The sequence below is a fragment of the Staurois parvus genome, unplaced genomic scaffold (assembly GCF_062004578.1).
Source record: "Staurois parvus isolate SC_StPar_1 unplaced genomic scaffold, SC_StPar_1.0 ptg001221l, whole genome shotgun sequence".
NCBI lineage: Eukaryota > Metazoa > Chordata > Amphibia > Anura > Ranidae > Staurois > Staurois parvus.
Window position 1 is genome coordinate 281,633 of NW_028319017.1, and position 14,374 is coordinate 296,006.

Here is a 14,374-nt window from a genome sequence, read left to right on the forward strand (position 1 = left end):
TCTGAATCTACAAAAATTTCTTCAGAATTTCGATTCAGAAACAAAACCGCTCATGTCTAGTTGGCACTCCCAGACTTGCTCAGTAAACTTCTGTAAAGTGCAGTAACCAATACACGGCAATACGATTTTGTTGTTCTGTAGTAAGCATTGACTGCTACAGTATTTCACTAAGAATGACCACTGCTCCCAGCATGCTGACTAGACATTTTTACGAATGGGACACAAAATCTATGTCATGGTATTGAGTAAATATATAATACTGGGGAAGATTGAACCGATATCAATATCCGCTCTCTGATATAAATCAGCCTCATAGTGAAAATGGAAATTTTGCATAACAATGAATGGTGAAGTCCGATCCTCTATGTGACAGGTGCGCTCTGTGGCCTGGAGTACAGATGACAGTAAACTGGTGTCCTGCGGCACGGATGGCGCCGTATATGAATGGAACACGCTCACCGGTAAGAGGGAATCTGAATGCGTGCTGAAAAGCTGCAGTTACAGCTGCGTCGCCCTAATGCCAGACTCCAAAACCATTTTCGCTGTTGGATCTGACCAGACGCTGAAGGAAATTAATGATTCCCAGGTAAAGTAACCAGGTCTATTGTTCCGTTCTTATAAGTGTTGAAGATAAGTTGTTTATATATATATATATATATATATATATATATATATATATATATATATATATATATATACTGCTCAAAAAAATTAAAGGAACACTTTGAAAACACATCAGATCTCAATGGGGAGAAATCTCATGCTGGATATCTATGTAATGTGTTACGAATGTAAGGATGCTCCATTGTTTGAGGGAAATGAAAATGATCGACCTACAGAGGACTGAATTCAAAGACACCCCAAAAATCAAAGTGAAGAAATGATACAGCAGACGAGTCCATTTTGCTGAAATGTCATTGCAACAGCTCAGAATGTTCCTCAGTAGTTTGTGTGGCCCCCACGTACTTGTATGCATGCCTGACAACGTCGGGGGAGGCTCCTAATGAGACCACGGATGGTGTCCTGGGGGATTTCCTCCCAGATCTGGACCAGGGCATCACGGAGCTCCTGGACAATCTGAGGTGCAACTAGGCGGTGTCGGATGGACCGAAACATGATATCCCAGAGGGGTTCTATTGGATTTAGGTCAGGCGATCTTGGGGGCCATTCAATGGTATCAATTCCTTCATCCTCCAGGAACTGCCTACATACTCTTGCCACATGAGGCCGGGCATTGTCGTGCACCAGGAGGAACCCAGGACCAACTTCACCAGGAGGAACTCAGGACCCACAGCACCAGGAGGAACCCAGGACCCACTGCACCAGGAGGAACCCAGGACCCACTGCACCAGCATAGGGTCTAACAGTGGGTCCAAAGATTTCATCCTGATACCTAATGTCGGTCAGGGTATCATTGTCTAGCCTGTAGAGGTCTGTGTGTCCCTCCATGGATATGCCTCCCCAGACCATCACTGACCCACAACCAAAACGGTCATGCTGAATGATGTTACAGGCAGCAGAACGTTCTCCACGGCTTCTCCAGAACCTTTCACGTCTGTCACATGTGCTCAGGGTGAACCTGCTCTCATCTGTGAAAAGCACAGGGTGCCAGTGGTGGACCTGCCAATTCTGGTGTTCAATGGCAAATGCCAATTGAGCTCTATGGTGCCGGGCAGTGAGCACAGGGCCCACTAGAGGACGTCGGGCCCTCAGGCCACTCTCATGAAGTCTGTTTCTGATTGTTTGGTCAGAGACATTCACACCAGTGGTCTGCTGGAGGTCATTTTGTAGGGCTCTGGCAGGGCTCATCCTGTTCCTCCTTGCACAAAGGAGCAGATACCGGTCCTGCTGATGAGTTAAGGACCTTCTACGGCCCTGTCCAGCTGTCCTAGAGTAACTTCCTGTCTCCTGGAATCTCCTCCATGCTCTTGAGACTGTGCTGGGAGACACAGCAAACCTCCTGGAGGAGTTGGACTGCCTGTGCAACCTCTGTAGGGTCCAGGTATGGCCTCATGCTACCAGTATTGACACTAACCCTAGCCAAATGCAAAACTAGCAAAAACAGTCAGAAAAGATGAGTAGGGAAAAAATGGCAGTGGCCTCCACCTGTAAAACCATTCCTGTTTTGGGGATCATCTCATTGTTGCCCATCTGAAATGCACCTGTTGTTCATTTCATTAAAACCAAAGCAACTGAAACTGATTAACAACCCCCTCTGCTACTTACCTGACCAGATCAATATCCCAGGAGTTCCATTGACTTGATGCTATAAAGTGTTCCTTTAATTTTTTTGAGCAGTGCATATTTGTATATTTATATACAATGCTCAGCATAAATGAGTACACCCTTTTTGAAAAGTTTTTTAATCAATATCTCAAAGAACACCAGAACAATTTCCAAACTTTTGACAAAACTAAGTTTTATAGAACATTTGTTTGGCTCATTACATGACAGGAAGGTTAATAATAACTTAATTACAAAATCTTTAGTTTTACTCAAATTAGTTGATGCAAACATGAATCCACCCCACAACAAAAACTACTCCATCTAGTATTCTGTATGACCTCCATGATTTGTAAGGACAGCACCAAGTCTTCTAGGCATGGAATGAACAAGTTGGCGACATATTGCAACATCGATCTTTTTCCATTCTTCAAGAACGACCTCTTTTAGAGCCTGGATGCTGGATGGAGAGCGATGCTCAACTTGTCTCTTCAGAATTCCACGTAGGTGTTGGGTTGGGAGTTGAAGAGGTTGGGGAGTCGAAATCCGTCTTGGATGGGTCGTATAAATCTGATTAAAATGATAATTGTGCCCAAAGTTTTATACAAATTCCAAATGATTCCAATTAGAAAAATGCTGTTGGGATTCATATGGAGGAATAAAAAACCAAGAATACGTTATGATACGCTGACTAGAATTAAAGAGAGAGGTGGTTTAGGACTCCCAGATTTCAAGAGATATTATAAAGCGGTGATAATTGCGAGAATTTTTGACTGGACTCATAACTCAGGGAAAAATCAGGAGACATACTTGGCCACGGAATCACTTTCACCCGGTTCTTCTTCAGAAATGTAACAGTGGCCTTAGATGTGTGTTTTGGATCATTGTCATGTTGGAAAAGTGCATGACGACCAAGGGGATGGAGTGATGGGAGCATCTTCTCTTTCAATATAGAGCAGTACATCTGTGAATTCATGACACTATCAATGAAATGCAGATCCCTGACACCAGCACTCATGCAGCCCCACAGAAGGACACTGCCATGTTTCACTGTAGACATTGTGCATTTTTCTTTGTACTCCTCAGCTTTGCAGCGCTATGTAGTTGTGAAGCCATCAGTTCCAAAAACATTTATCTTGGTCTCATCACTCCAGAGTACAAATCTCAGTAGTCTTCTTCTTTTTCAGCATGGGCCCTAGGCGGGCTTTTTTGTGCATGGGCTTTAGGAGAGGCTTCCCTGGTGGACAACACCCATGCATGCCATTCCTCTGCAGTGTACATCGTATTGTGTCACAGGAAACAATCACCCCAGTTTGACTTTCTGCTTCCTTAGCTAACTGCAGTGAACTTGCATGGTGATTTTCTTCAACCCTTCTCATCTTTTTGAGGTGTTAACTTCTGTGGACGGCCTGGACATCTCTGTGAGATGGTTGCAGTTCCATCTTTGTTAAATTTTTGTATCGCTTTTGCTACAGTATTCTGACTGATAAGTAAAGTAAAGCTTTGCTGATTTTTTTTTGTAGCCTTCACCTTTCAGAAAGAAAGAAAGAAAGAAAGAAAGAAAAATATTTTCTTTCTCAGGCCTTGTGACATTTCTCTTCCATGTGGTGCCATTGCTGACAGCATGAAATAGGAGGGGTTTTCTTCGTTAAGTAACGCCCTTTTATAATCAACACCTGTTTAATGAATAATTAGACTCACCTGGAGTTGAATTCTTCTTAATTAGGATTTTGTTTTCTAAAATTTAGCTTTACCCTTAAGACTTTCATTGAGGTGTGTTCATTTTTGCAACATGGTCTTGAATTAATTTGTTAGGAAAAATACTTTTTTGTGTCTGCAAACTAACAAATCTTGGTTGCAATCAATGGCCCTCATTTGTGGGTATATTTTGTAGTATAGTGTCGCATAGAAAATGTTGATAAGGAAAGGTTTTCAGACAAATCTGTTGGGATGTACTAATTTATGCTGAGCAATAAATATATATATATATATTCAGGTAAATAAATAACATATTTTATATTTTAAAAGGCAGTCATCAGGAGGAGTTATAGACTTATTTTCCATATGGTTTCCAGTTTCTCCTTTCCTTCTGCTAATAAAACTGGTTTACAGAGTGCAGTAGCTCAAGTTAAAATTTACACCCACAATCAAATAACCCAGAGCATCTCAAAGGTTTTCAGCCAGATAGAGCAAGTCTGAAAGGGAAGTACTTGTAATTCTTTCTATTTTCTTTATGCAAAAGAGGGCCAGAAAAAAAGGAATTGCTGCCACTTCCAGTAGATTTCCGAGTATACCCAAAGCTAGGTGAAAAATAATTGTGCTATAGCAAAATGACCCATTATGCGCCTGGCTCAGCTCCCTGCTGTGTACTACAGTATTAGCAAGTGCTGACCCTGTATAGAACATTCTTCATATAACACACGCACACAAGTACACACATAATGTACACACACACACACATAACATAGTTACATAGTTAGTCTGGCTGAAAAAAGACAAATGTCCATCCAGTTCAACCTTAGAAAAAAAAAGTTATTATCCTGCACCCACAGTTCATCCAGAGGAAGGCAAAAAAACCCAGCAAAGCACAATCCAATTTGCTTCTGCTGGGAAAAGAATTCCTTTCTGATCGGATCGAATCGGATATTCCCTGGATCAACTTTACCTATAAATGTTATATCCAGTTATATTCTGTGTATCCAAGAAAGAATCCAGGACTTTCCTACAGCAATCCACTGAGCTGGCCACAACCAACTCTTGAGGGAGTCTATTCCACATTCTCACAGCTCTCACTGTGAAGAAATCTTTCTGTGTAGGTCAGGGGTGGTCACATTTCTTGATATAGGGGGACTCAGGTGCGGCCCCAACATCACCAAAAGGACGTACATAAAATTCAGTGAATATTCATTATCAGAGTCAGAAGACACACAACATGATATAGTCAAAGAACATGGGAATGATCAGGGCTTTTTTCTCAGAGAATAGGTGCAGGTACTCCCTCTTTGGAGTCACCCCTTGTCTCTGCCCCCCCAACTCACCTCCAAACACCATCTCTTGGTTCCTCCTACCTCTATTCCAGTATGGCCCCGTTTAGGGAATACAGAACTAAGTAAGCTAAGTGCTAAGTAATTTGTATTGGAACTTGTTAATGATATAAAGAAAAGCAGTAAAATAGATCTCTGTACAGCCTGCAACAAATACCCTCCTAGCAACAATAGATCCACCAGTGTAGAAGTGGAAAATCCAGTTACTCCTGAGCTTGGGGATTGACTCAGTATTGGTTGGGCACCAGGGATTCAGGGTACCCCTTTGTGTGTGCCACAATCTCACTGTATTACTATTTGAATTAACATTAGATCAAGGAAATTCCGTCCTTTGATGTCACATATACGGCCGTCACGATCTCTCACTCTGGAAAGATGATATTTACGGGCACTGCCAGCGGCACTGTACGATCCATGAAATGCCCCCTTCCTCCGCAGAAGGAATATAACGAGTACCAGGGCCATGCAGGGCCAGTGATAAAGGTGAGATCAAAGCATTTATTACTTTTAGAAAATGCACTATAAATGATGTTGTTCTCTCCAATTACAAAAATAAAGGCTTGTGATGTTAGCAAAAATGTGGGTTTTCTTTGGTGTCCACCAGAAACCCTCGAGACATACTGGTATATGGCTAAAGAAACCCTAGCTTAAACTTCTTGTAAGACCGGGCAATCTGTGTTAAATGGCCAACGCTTTGTGGACACATGATCATCGCACCTACGTATATAAGCTTATTGGCTATCTCATTCCAAAACCATTAATAACGTGTTGCCCTTCTTTGGCTATAACGACCTCCACTCTTCTGACTTGCCATAACAGTTTGGAGGGTGCCTGTGGCTCTCTCTTTCCATTTTTTTCTTTAACCCACGATGGTGCGCAAAAACACAACATCTGTAAGTGAACAAAAAAATGCACGTGAAAAACACACACAAACAGTGTGTCTCCAGTCCACCTCCCGAAGAACTAGGACCTTACCGTGACCCAACTTCGCTACTCTCTTGACTAGGGCAAAGCACACTTGTGGGCCACGTGGCCAAAAGGCCTGGCAGACCCCTCTCCTCATGGTCAACTGAAGCCGACCAAGTACAAGGTGACAGGCTCTCCCGAATAGAGACGACCCCCCCGTTCAAGGGAGGAAGGAACCTGATGGCCACACATCCTCCACCTAGACTTGCAGTCGGTTAACAAAAATTGCCCCAAACTTATCCAAAAGGCCTAGCCCAAGAGGGGCTGTGTAGATGAAAGCAGCAAGTGACATGGCCTCATTCTCACTGAGATATTAGGATCACCCCTTGTGAGACCAACCTCCAGGGGGCAGCACTGTATAGCACTGTATAGGCCCCCCCTTACTTGTATAGCCAGTTTTGTGGTAAAGGTGAACTTTATTAACTGTATTTCCTTATGAAAACACAATACGTAATCGCAATAAGATAAAAGCCACCATAAGCCAAAATTGACCGGATGGCACAAAAATGTTCAGCCTTGCTATCACTGAAGAGGTCATTAAGGTCTTCTCAGAAACCCGCCTCACCACCTGCCGCCTTGAACCTGTCCCCACACAACTCCTCCGGTCACCCTCCTCCTCCATCCTACACTCCCTCACCCACATCTTCAATCTCTCCCTCTCTACTGTCGTATTCCCCTCCCCCCTAAAGCACGCGCATATCACTCCCATACTCAAAAAACCCTCCCTGGATCCCACCGACCTGAGCAACATTAGACCCATCTCCCTGCTGCCATTTACATCCAAACTCCTTGAGCGCTTAGTCTATAATCGCCTAAGCTCCCACCTCAATGACAACAACCTCCTTGATCCCCTACAGTCTGGCTTCCGTCCCCTACACTCCACCAAAACCCCCCTACTCAAAATCACCAACTACCTGCTAACCACCAAAGCTAATGGCCACTACTCAGTTCTCCTACTCCTCGACCTCTCCGCGGCCTACGACACAGTTGACCACCCCCTCCTCCTTAAAAAAACTATACTCCCTTGGCATCAGAGACTCCACTCTCTCCTGGCTCTCCTCCTATCTATCCCAGTGCTCCTTCAGTGTTAAATATAACGCTGCCACCTCCCTCTCTCTGTTGGGGTCCCCCAAGGCTCTGTCCTCGGGCCCCTTCTCTTCTCCATCTACACATCCTCCCTTGGCCAACTGATACACTCCCACGGGCTTCAACTATCACCTCTACGCCGATGACACGCAAATCTACCTCTCTACCCCTCGCCTCACCCCTTCAGTCTCCGCCCGAATCACCTGCCTACTGAACGACATATAAGACTGGATGTCACTCCACTTCCTCAAATTAAACCTTTCCAAAACCGAGCTCTTAGTTTTCCCCCCAGCCCGCGCTCCCCCATCCTCTCCATCACGACCAATAACGCCAGTCCCACCCCGCAAGCCAAAGTCCTAGGTGTCATTCTAGACTCCATTCTGTCCTTCCAACCCCATGTCCAATCGCTGGCAAATTCATGCAGGCTCCACTTCCACAACATCTCTAAAATATGTTTGTTCCTAACCCCAGACACTACTAAACAACTCATTCACTCCCCTATTATCTCACGACTCGACTACTGCAACTCCCTCTTCACCGGCCTACCTCATCACAGACTATCCCCGCTTCAGTCTATCCTGCACTCAGCGGCCAGACTCATCCACCTTACCAACCGCTCCGTATCCACCACCCCCCTCTGTCATTCCCTCCACTGGCTTCCGATTGCCCAACGCATAAAATTCAAACTACTAACATTCACGTACAAAGCCATTCATAATACTGCCCCAAACTACCTCACCGACCTGATATCCACATACCACCCCACCCGTACTCTTCGCTCCTCACGAGACCTCCTACTCTCTAGCTCCCTAGTCTCCTCCTCCCATGCCCGACTCCAGGACTTCTCCAGGACTTCCCCCATCCTCTGGAACTCCTCTCCTCCACTCCTCCTACCACTGCATCCCCCACAGCCACTTCCTCCTGTACCACTACCCCCTCCCTCCTAGATTGTAAGCTCCAAAGAGCAGGGCCCTCGAACCCCTCGTGTATTGTATTGTCACTGTATTGTCTCATGTACTGTCCCCCACTATAATGTACAGCGCTGAGCAAACTTTTTGGCGCTATATAAATACTGTATAATAATAATAATGTTCTGGATTGGGTTAAAATCTCTGTATATATGTTATTATACACTATATTGCCAAAAGTATTGGGCCGCCGGCCTTTACACACACATGAACTTTAATGGCATCCCAATCTTAGTCCGTAGGGTTCAATATTGAGTTGGCCCCGCCCTCTGCAGCTATAACAGCTTCAACTCTTCTGGGAAGGCCGTCCACAAGGTTTAGGAGGGTGTCTATGGGAAGGTTGGACCATTCTTCCAGAAGCACATTTGTCAGGTCAGGCACTGATGTCGGGGGAGGAGGCCTGGCTCACAGTGTCCACTCTAATTCTTCCCAAAGGTGTTCTATGGGGTTGAGGCAGGACTCTGTCTTGGTACGCTGATGAAAAGTTTCCCTTCTCTGGAACTAAGGGGCCAAGCCCAACCCCTGCAAAACAACCCCATAATCCCCCCTCCACGAAGCCTTACAGTTGTCACAATGCAGTCAGGCAAGTATCATTCTCCTGGTAACCACCAAACCCAGACATGTCCATCGGATTGCCAGACAGAAGCATGATTCATCACTCCAGAGAACACGTCTCCACTGCTCTAGAGTCCAGTGGCAGCGTGCTTTACACCACGGCATCCAACACTTTGCATTGCACTTGGTGATGTAAGGCTTGGATGCAGCTGCTCGGCCATAGAAACCCATTCCATGAAGCTCTCTACGCACTGTTGTTGGGCTCATCTGAAGGCCACACCAAGTTTGGAGGTCTTTAGCTATTAACTCTGCAGACAGTTGGTGACTTCTGTGCACTGTGCGCTTCAGCATGCGCTGACCCCGCCCTGTCATATTACATGTTGTTGTTGTTCCCAGTGGCTTCCACTTTGTTATAATACCACTTACAGTTGACTATGGAATATGTAGTAGCAAGGAGATTTCACGGATGGACTTATTGCGCAGGTGGCCACTTATCACGGGACCACGCTTGGAGTCACTGAGCTCCTGAGAGCGACCCATTCTTTCACCAATGTTTGTAGAAGCAGTCTGCATGCCTAGGGGCTTGATTGTATACACCTGTGTCCATGGAGGGGATTGGAACACCTAAATCCAGTGATTTGGAGGGGTGTCCCAATGCTTTTGGCAATATGTATATACCTGATCATTCGTTTTACATAATAACTTATAACTGTTCAATCCACAGACTTGGTCATTCATATCTTTTTTTTTCAGTTTCCTCCTTCCCTCTTTTGCGAGCTATAAATGGACTGTTCATCTGTCATTTTATTTTCATTTTCTGTTCAGTTTCTTGCATGTTCAGCCCTGAGTGTGACCCAATCTCTTCTTATAGCTGGTGGTTACATATGACGACCAGTATCTTCTGTCCGTTTCTGAAGATGGCTGCCTAATGCTGTGGAAAATCTCAGACAAAGAGAGTCGAGGACTGAAAAAGGATAAAGAACTGGGGTATGCCGAAGAGGTTCTGATTACCAAGTCTGATCTGGAGGAGAAGGTAAGCATAAGCCACCATATTATGAGAAGAACCTAATTAGGTGTTCTTGCATAGCAACCACTTCCTGTTATCTCACATATATATTCGGATTATTATAGCCAAATTTACCCCCCTAACTCCTCCCACAGTTTTTACACTACATAGACAGTAATATCCCGAAACGTGCGGATTGTTCCCGATTGGTGTGCTATTACTTTGTGGAACATTTCGCCGAATGGTTCACGAAATATTGGCGTTTTTGTGGTGAAATTGGTCCCATAGGAATGAATGGCGGAATGTTCAAAACTAGAGTGGGAGCTGACAAAAGCTAGAGTGTGAGTTGAAAAATCAGGACATGATTTCTAACCTGCCATCACTCCCTCATTTTCAAGCCCACCTACACAAATCTTATATCAAAACGTTCAGCTATCCCTGCTGCCACTAAAAATGTCCACGGCTAAGCCATAGTCCTGATAGTTTTCACAATATGACCATTTGTTTGCAACTCACGCCGCCCATTGACATTCATTGAAACTCCACTCTAGCCACCTCACATTGCAATTAAATGTGCTATATAAATAATTAAAAGTTGAAATGCATTTCTCACTCTATCAAGCTTGCCATGTGCACTTTTTAAATTTGATCAATCAATTAGTTAGTGTAATGTTTACTATCTTTACTCACTCCAAACAGTTACTCTGCCCACTCCATAAAGTGACTCTGCCCAGTCCAACCTTTTCACAGTTACTCCAGCCACTCCAACCACACAACAGTTACTCCGCCCACTCCATAAAGTGACTCTGCCCAGTCCAACCTTTTCACAGTTACTCCAGCCACTCCAACCACACAACAGTTACTCCGCCCACTCCACCCAGTTACTCCACCCACTCCAGTTGTAGACTACTGGTGGAGGCAAGAACACTTGACACAATTTCCCCAGAAATTGTAGCTTTTCTAGTTTTTATTCTTCTTCATAGCTTATAGCAGAAGAGATTGCCACTCCCAAGCTCACATTGTACATTAATATCTGGAAGTACAGGAATCAGATAGAGCTTGTCCACACTCTGCATTGACACTTTAGAAACATAGAAAAGTGATAGCAGCAAAAAATCCAAGTGGTCCATCGAGTCTTCCCTTTTTTTTTAACCACTTGGCCTCCGGAAGATTTTACCCCCTATATGACCAGACCCTTTTTTGCTATTTAGCACTGCGCTACTTTAACTGGCAATTGCTCTGTCATACAAACAGTGTACCCAAATGAAATGTATGTCATTTTTTTCACACAAATAGAGCTTTCTTTTGGTGCCATTTGATCACCACTGGGTTTTTTATTTGTTATTATATAAATGAAAGAAGACAGAACGTTAAAAAAAAAAAACCCACAATATTTTCTACTTTCTGTTATAAAACATGTCCAATAAAATCTAATTTCTTCATAAATGTTGGCCAAAATGTGTTTTGCTACATGGTGAAAAAAAAGCCAAAGTTTTGGGGGACACTATACTATTGGGGACACTAGTATAGTTCTGACCGTAACCAGGATACAAACCTGGACAGACACTATACTAGTAATGGCTGTGATCAGCAACTTTTAGTGAGACTGTGGTAGTGTGGTGGGGAATCAGGGACTGGCGCTAACTGACACTGGCTGGGAATGACACTGTCTGACATTGCTAGTGACACTAACACAGTGATCAGTGATAATACTGTACACTACCACTGTACTAATGGCACTGGCTGGGTGACATGGGTGATCGGGGGTGGGGGGGGGGGCAATCAAAGGGTTAACTGTGTGCCTAACAAGTTTGCTGATTCTGCTCACAGACTGGCTGGCTTTCCTCTCTGATTTCAGCTCTGAACTGTAAGTGAAAACAGGGAGAAGAATCAGCCAGATCTGGCTTATGTGTTTACTAACACATACAGATCTGTGCTGTGATTGGCCACAGGAATCAGCAGGTTACAGCCAAAATTATTGGCTGCAAGCCCGCTGACAAACTTGTGCTGTGTCCAACTACAGCACAAGAAGCAGAAGGTGCAGGCGCGAATCAGAAACTAGGAAGGAACAACAAAAGCTGCTGTCCAGCAGGAATAGTTAAACTGCTAGTCGGTTACATTTATAAATGTTTTTGTATTGTTTGTTTTTCTTCTTTGGGGTTCTAATTATCAGTTTTTTATTTTATTTAATTTTATTTTAGATAGAGTAAGGGAGGGTTATAACTCCTGTCAGTTTATTTTTTGCCATGTGCGCTCCATTGGGGAGATTTACTTTTACTTCCCGTCTCATTGCCAAAACAGGAAGTCGAAGAAAATCCCTGAAAATTGAGGGAATTCCTTGGGGACCCCCAGGTCACCAGAACTAGTGTCTCTATTGGAAAATTTTCCAGCTATTAATATTCTGGGGACAACCCAAAATTTGGTCTTTTCTTTTAGTTTCACCTTCTATGATCATGGTGAACAGGACAAATAGAGAGGATGAATCTTCCTAAAAGGGGCATAGACAGCATTAAAAACTTGATAGGTGCTCTAACCCATCTCCAATCTAACCAAAACTAAAAAATCGTTTTGTCTTTAGTTATACTTTAAGGTGGAACTTCAGGTTGGGCCAAAACATAAAAAGTGACTCCCCCTTCCCCAGCTACGCAGAATATAATTACTAATTTTGTCTTGGGGACCTTGACTTTGTATTCTGTTTAATGATGAGATGCCCCAAGCAGGCTGGTAACCCGGCTGCATAAGTGGGGGTTAATGCAGAGAAAATAAAGTTATGCAGAGGTGGGATGAGCATCCTCTGGTTTTTACAGTCCTGTCGTTTTTATAGAACCAGGTGATGCTGGAGCTAAAGACCCGTGTGGAGGAACTGAAAATGGAGAACGAATATCAACTCCGCCTGAAAGACATGAATTATAATGAGAAGCTGAAAGAGCTGACTGAGAAGTTCATCCAGGAAATGGAGGTGCTGAAGACCACAAACCAGGTACAACCTTCTACTAAAGCCCCAATGTCATCAACCTTCCCTGGTTGGTACAAAGGAGTGCGCTACTAACTGTCCAATTCCTTCACCAGATCCTAAAGGCTGAAGCCGAGAAACAAGAGCTGAAACATCAGGAGGACATGGCTGAACTTATAGAAAAACAGTCTCAAGAGATGCAGGATCTGGGTATGTTAGATGGCACTTGGAAATATGTCTGCATACTGTACATACAGTATATGAGGTCTGAGGAAAGAACAAACAGAGGGCGCACAGGCCTAGTGTATTACCATAAAAAATGTTTAATAAAAAATGAAGTAGGTGTTGTACTCACAAACGACAATAAAGTTAGGGCTCTGAGGAAGAGGCAAGTACTTGAAACGCGTCAGCATATTGGATGTCTATACTCCCTATTGCGGACTGGTGTTGACCCAGCTGTTCTTTATGAAGTGCCTTGACTTTATTGTCATTTGTGAGTACAACACCTACTTTATTTTTTATTATACATTTTTTTATGGTAATGCCCTAGGCCTGTGCGCCCTCTGTTTGTTCTTTCCTCATTCAGTATATTTGGATTCCCCCGGTCTATTTGAGGGCAGCAAGGTGTGCATGTTCCAGGACATTCTTAATGTGGTTATAGCCTGCATCAAGTCCATCCCCAAGCGCAGGAGCATTTGTGTTTGCTAGTAAATGAGGTCTGTCCAGAAAGTATCCAGCCATGTAATATAAAAAATAGAGACTTTTTTGGAGAAGATACAAGAAACATGGTATATAGGACAATGACACCTCAGTACCCTTCAAAGATATGACTTCTATTGCGATGACTGGGCCTTCATTTCTGGATCATAGCTGTAGACTGTAGATTTAGCTCTGGTTATGACCTTCTTTAGGAAATCTAGTTCACTGGTTGCAGTTTAAAGCAAGTCATCAGCGACTGCAGCACAATGTTCCTTCTGCTCTGGCAGCAGAAGTTGTGGAACGAATTTTGCTACGACACGGTTCATGTAAAGATCCTGGAAAAAGATCTCAAACACAGAAGTTTTTGGAATCTCTATGTAGGCAGGTGTAGTTGGTATTCCCCACTGTTGGTGGTGCTTGACCGAAGAGGCAATGCAGAAAGGGAAAGAAGGCGCGAGGAATTGATCTATGACTTCCTGTTGTCATAGGGAGACAGCTGTATTTTTGGATGCTGGTGCGGCCATCTTGGGTGAGAGCAGAACCTATTTAAGTCCCTGGCTCCCTGATTTGGCATGCTTTGTGTGAGTAGCTAGTGTAGGGACAGGTTTCCCATCTGTTAGGGACAGTGTTTAATGGCAAGGAGAGGTTCCAGAGGAGTAGGGAATGGGACCAGGTTGTGCCCTCTGAGGAAGTCTCCCCTTTAGGTGTGGACCAGCCAGGCCACATTACTGTAGAGGCCGTCAGCATCATTTCAAGGTAACGATCTTCTGCTCTTGTTTGTGGTGGCTATGGTTGGATGTGTCTTTCTTCCGGGCTTGAACTGTGCATTGTTGGGACTTTCTCAATATACTGTTCTCATCCACTTTGGCCTGTA

At 44.0% G+C, this 14,374-nt stretch overlaps 1 protein-coding gene across 1 annotated transcript in view; it reads left to right on the plus strand.

Moving 5' to 3' along the window:
• CFAP57 (cilia and flagella associated protein 57) overlaps nucleotides 1-14,374 on the plus strand; it is a 68,392-nt gene that overhangs the window by 30,233 nt on the left and 23,785 nt on the right. Inside the window, exons 10-14 of the mRNA XM_089660275.1 lie at nucleotides 374-586; nucleotides 5,580-5,750; nucleotides 9,714-9,875; nucleotides 12,673-12,828; nucleotides 12,918-13,011. Of these exons, the coding sequence (XP_089516401.1) occupies nucleotides 374-586; nucleotides 5,580-5,750; nucleotides 9,714-9,875; nucleotides 12,673-12,828; nucleotides 12,918-13,011 (796 nt within the window). The remainder of the gene's footprint in view (nucleotides 1-373; nucleotides 587-5,579; nucleotides 5,751-9,713; nucleotides 9,876-12,672; nucleotides 12,829-12,917; nucleotides 13,012-14,374) is intronic.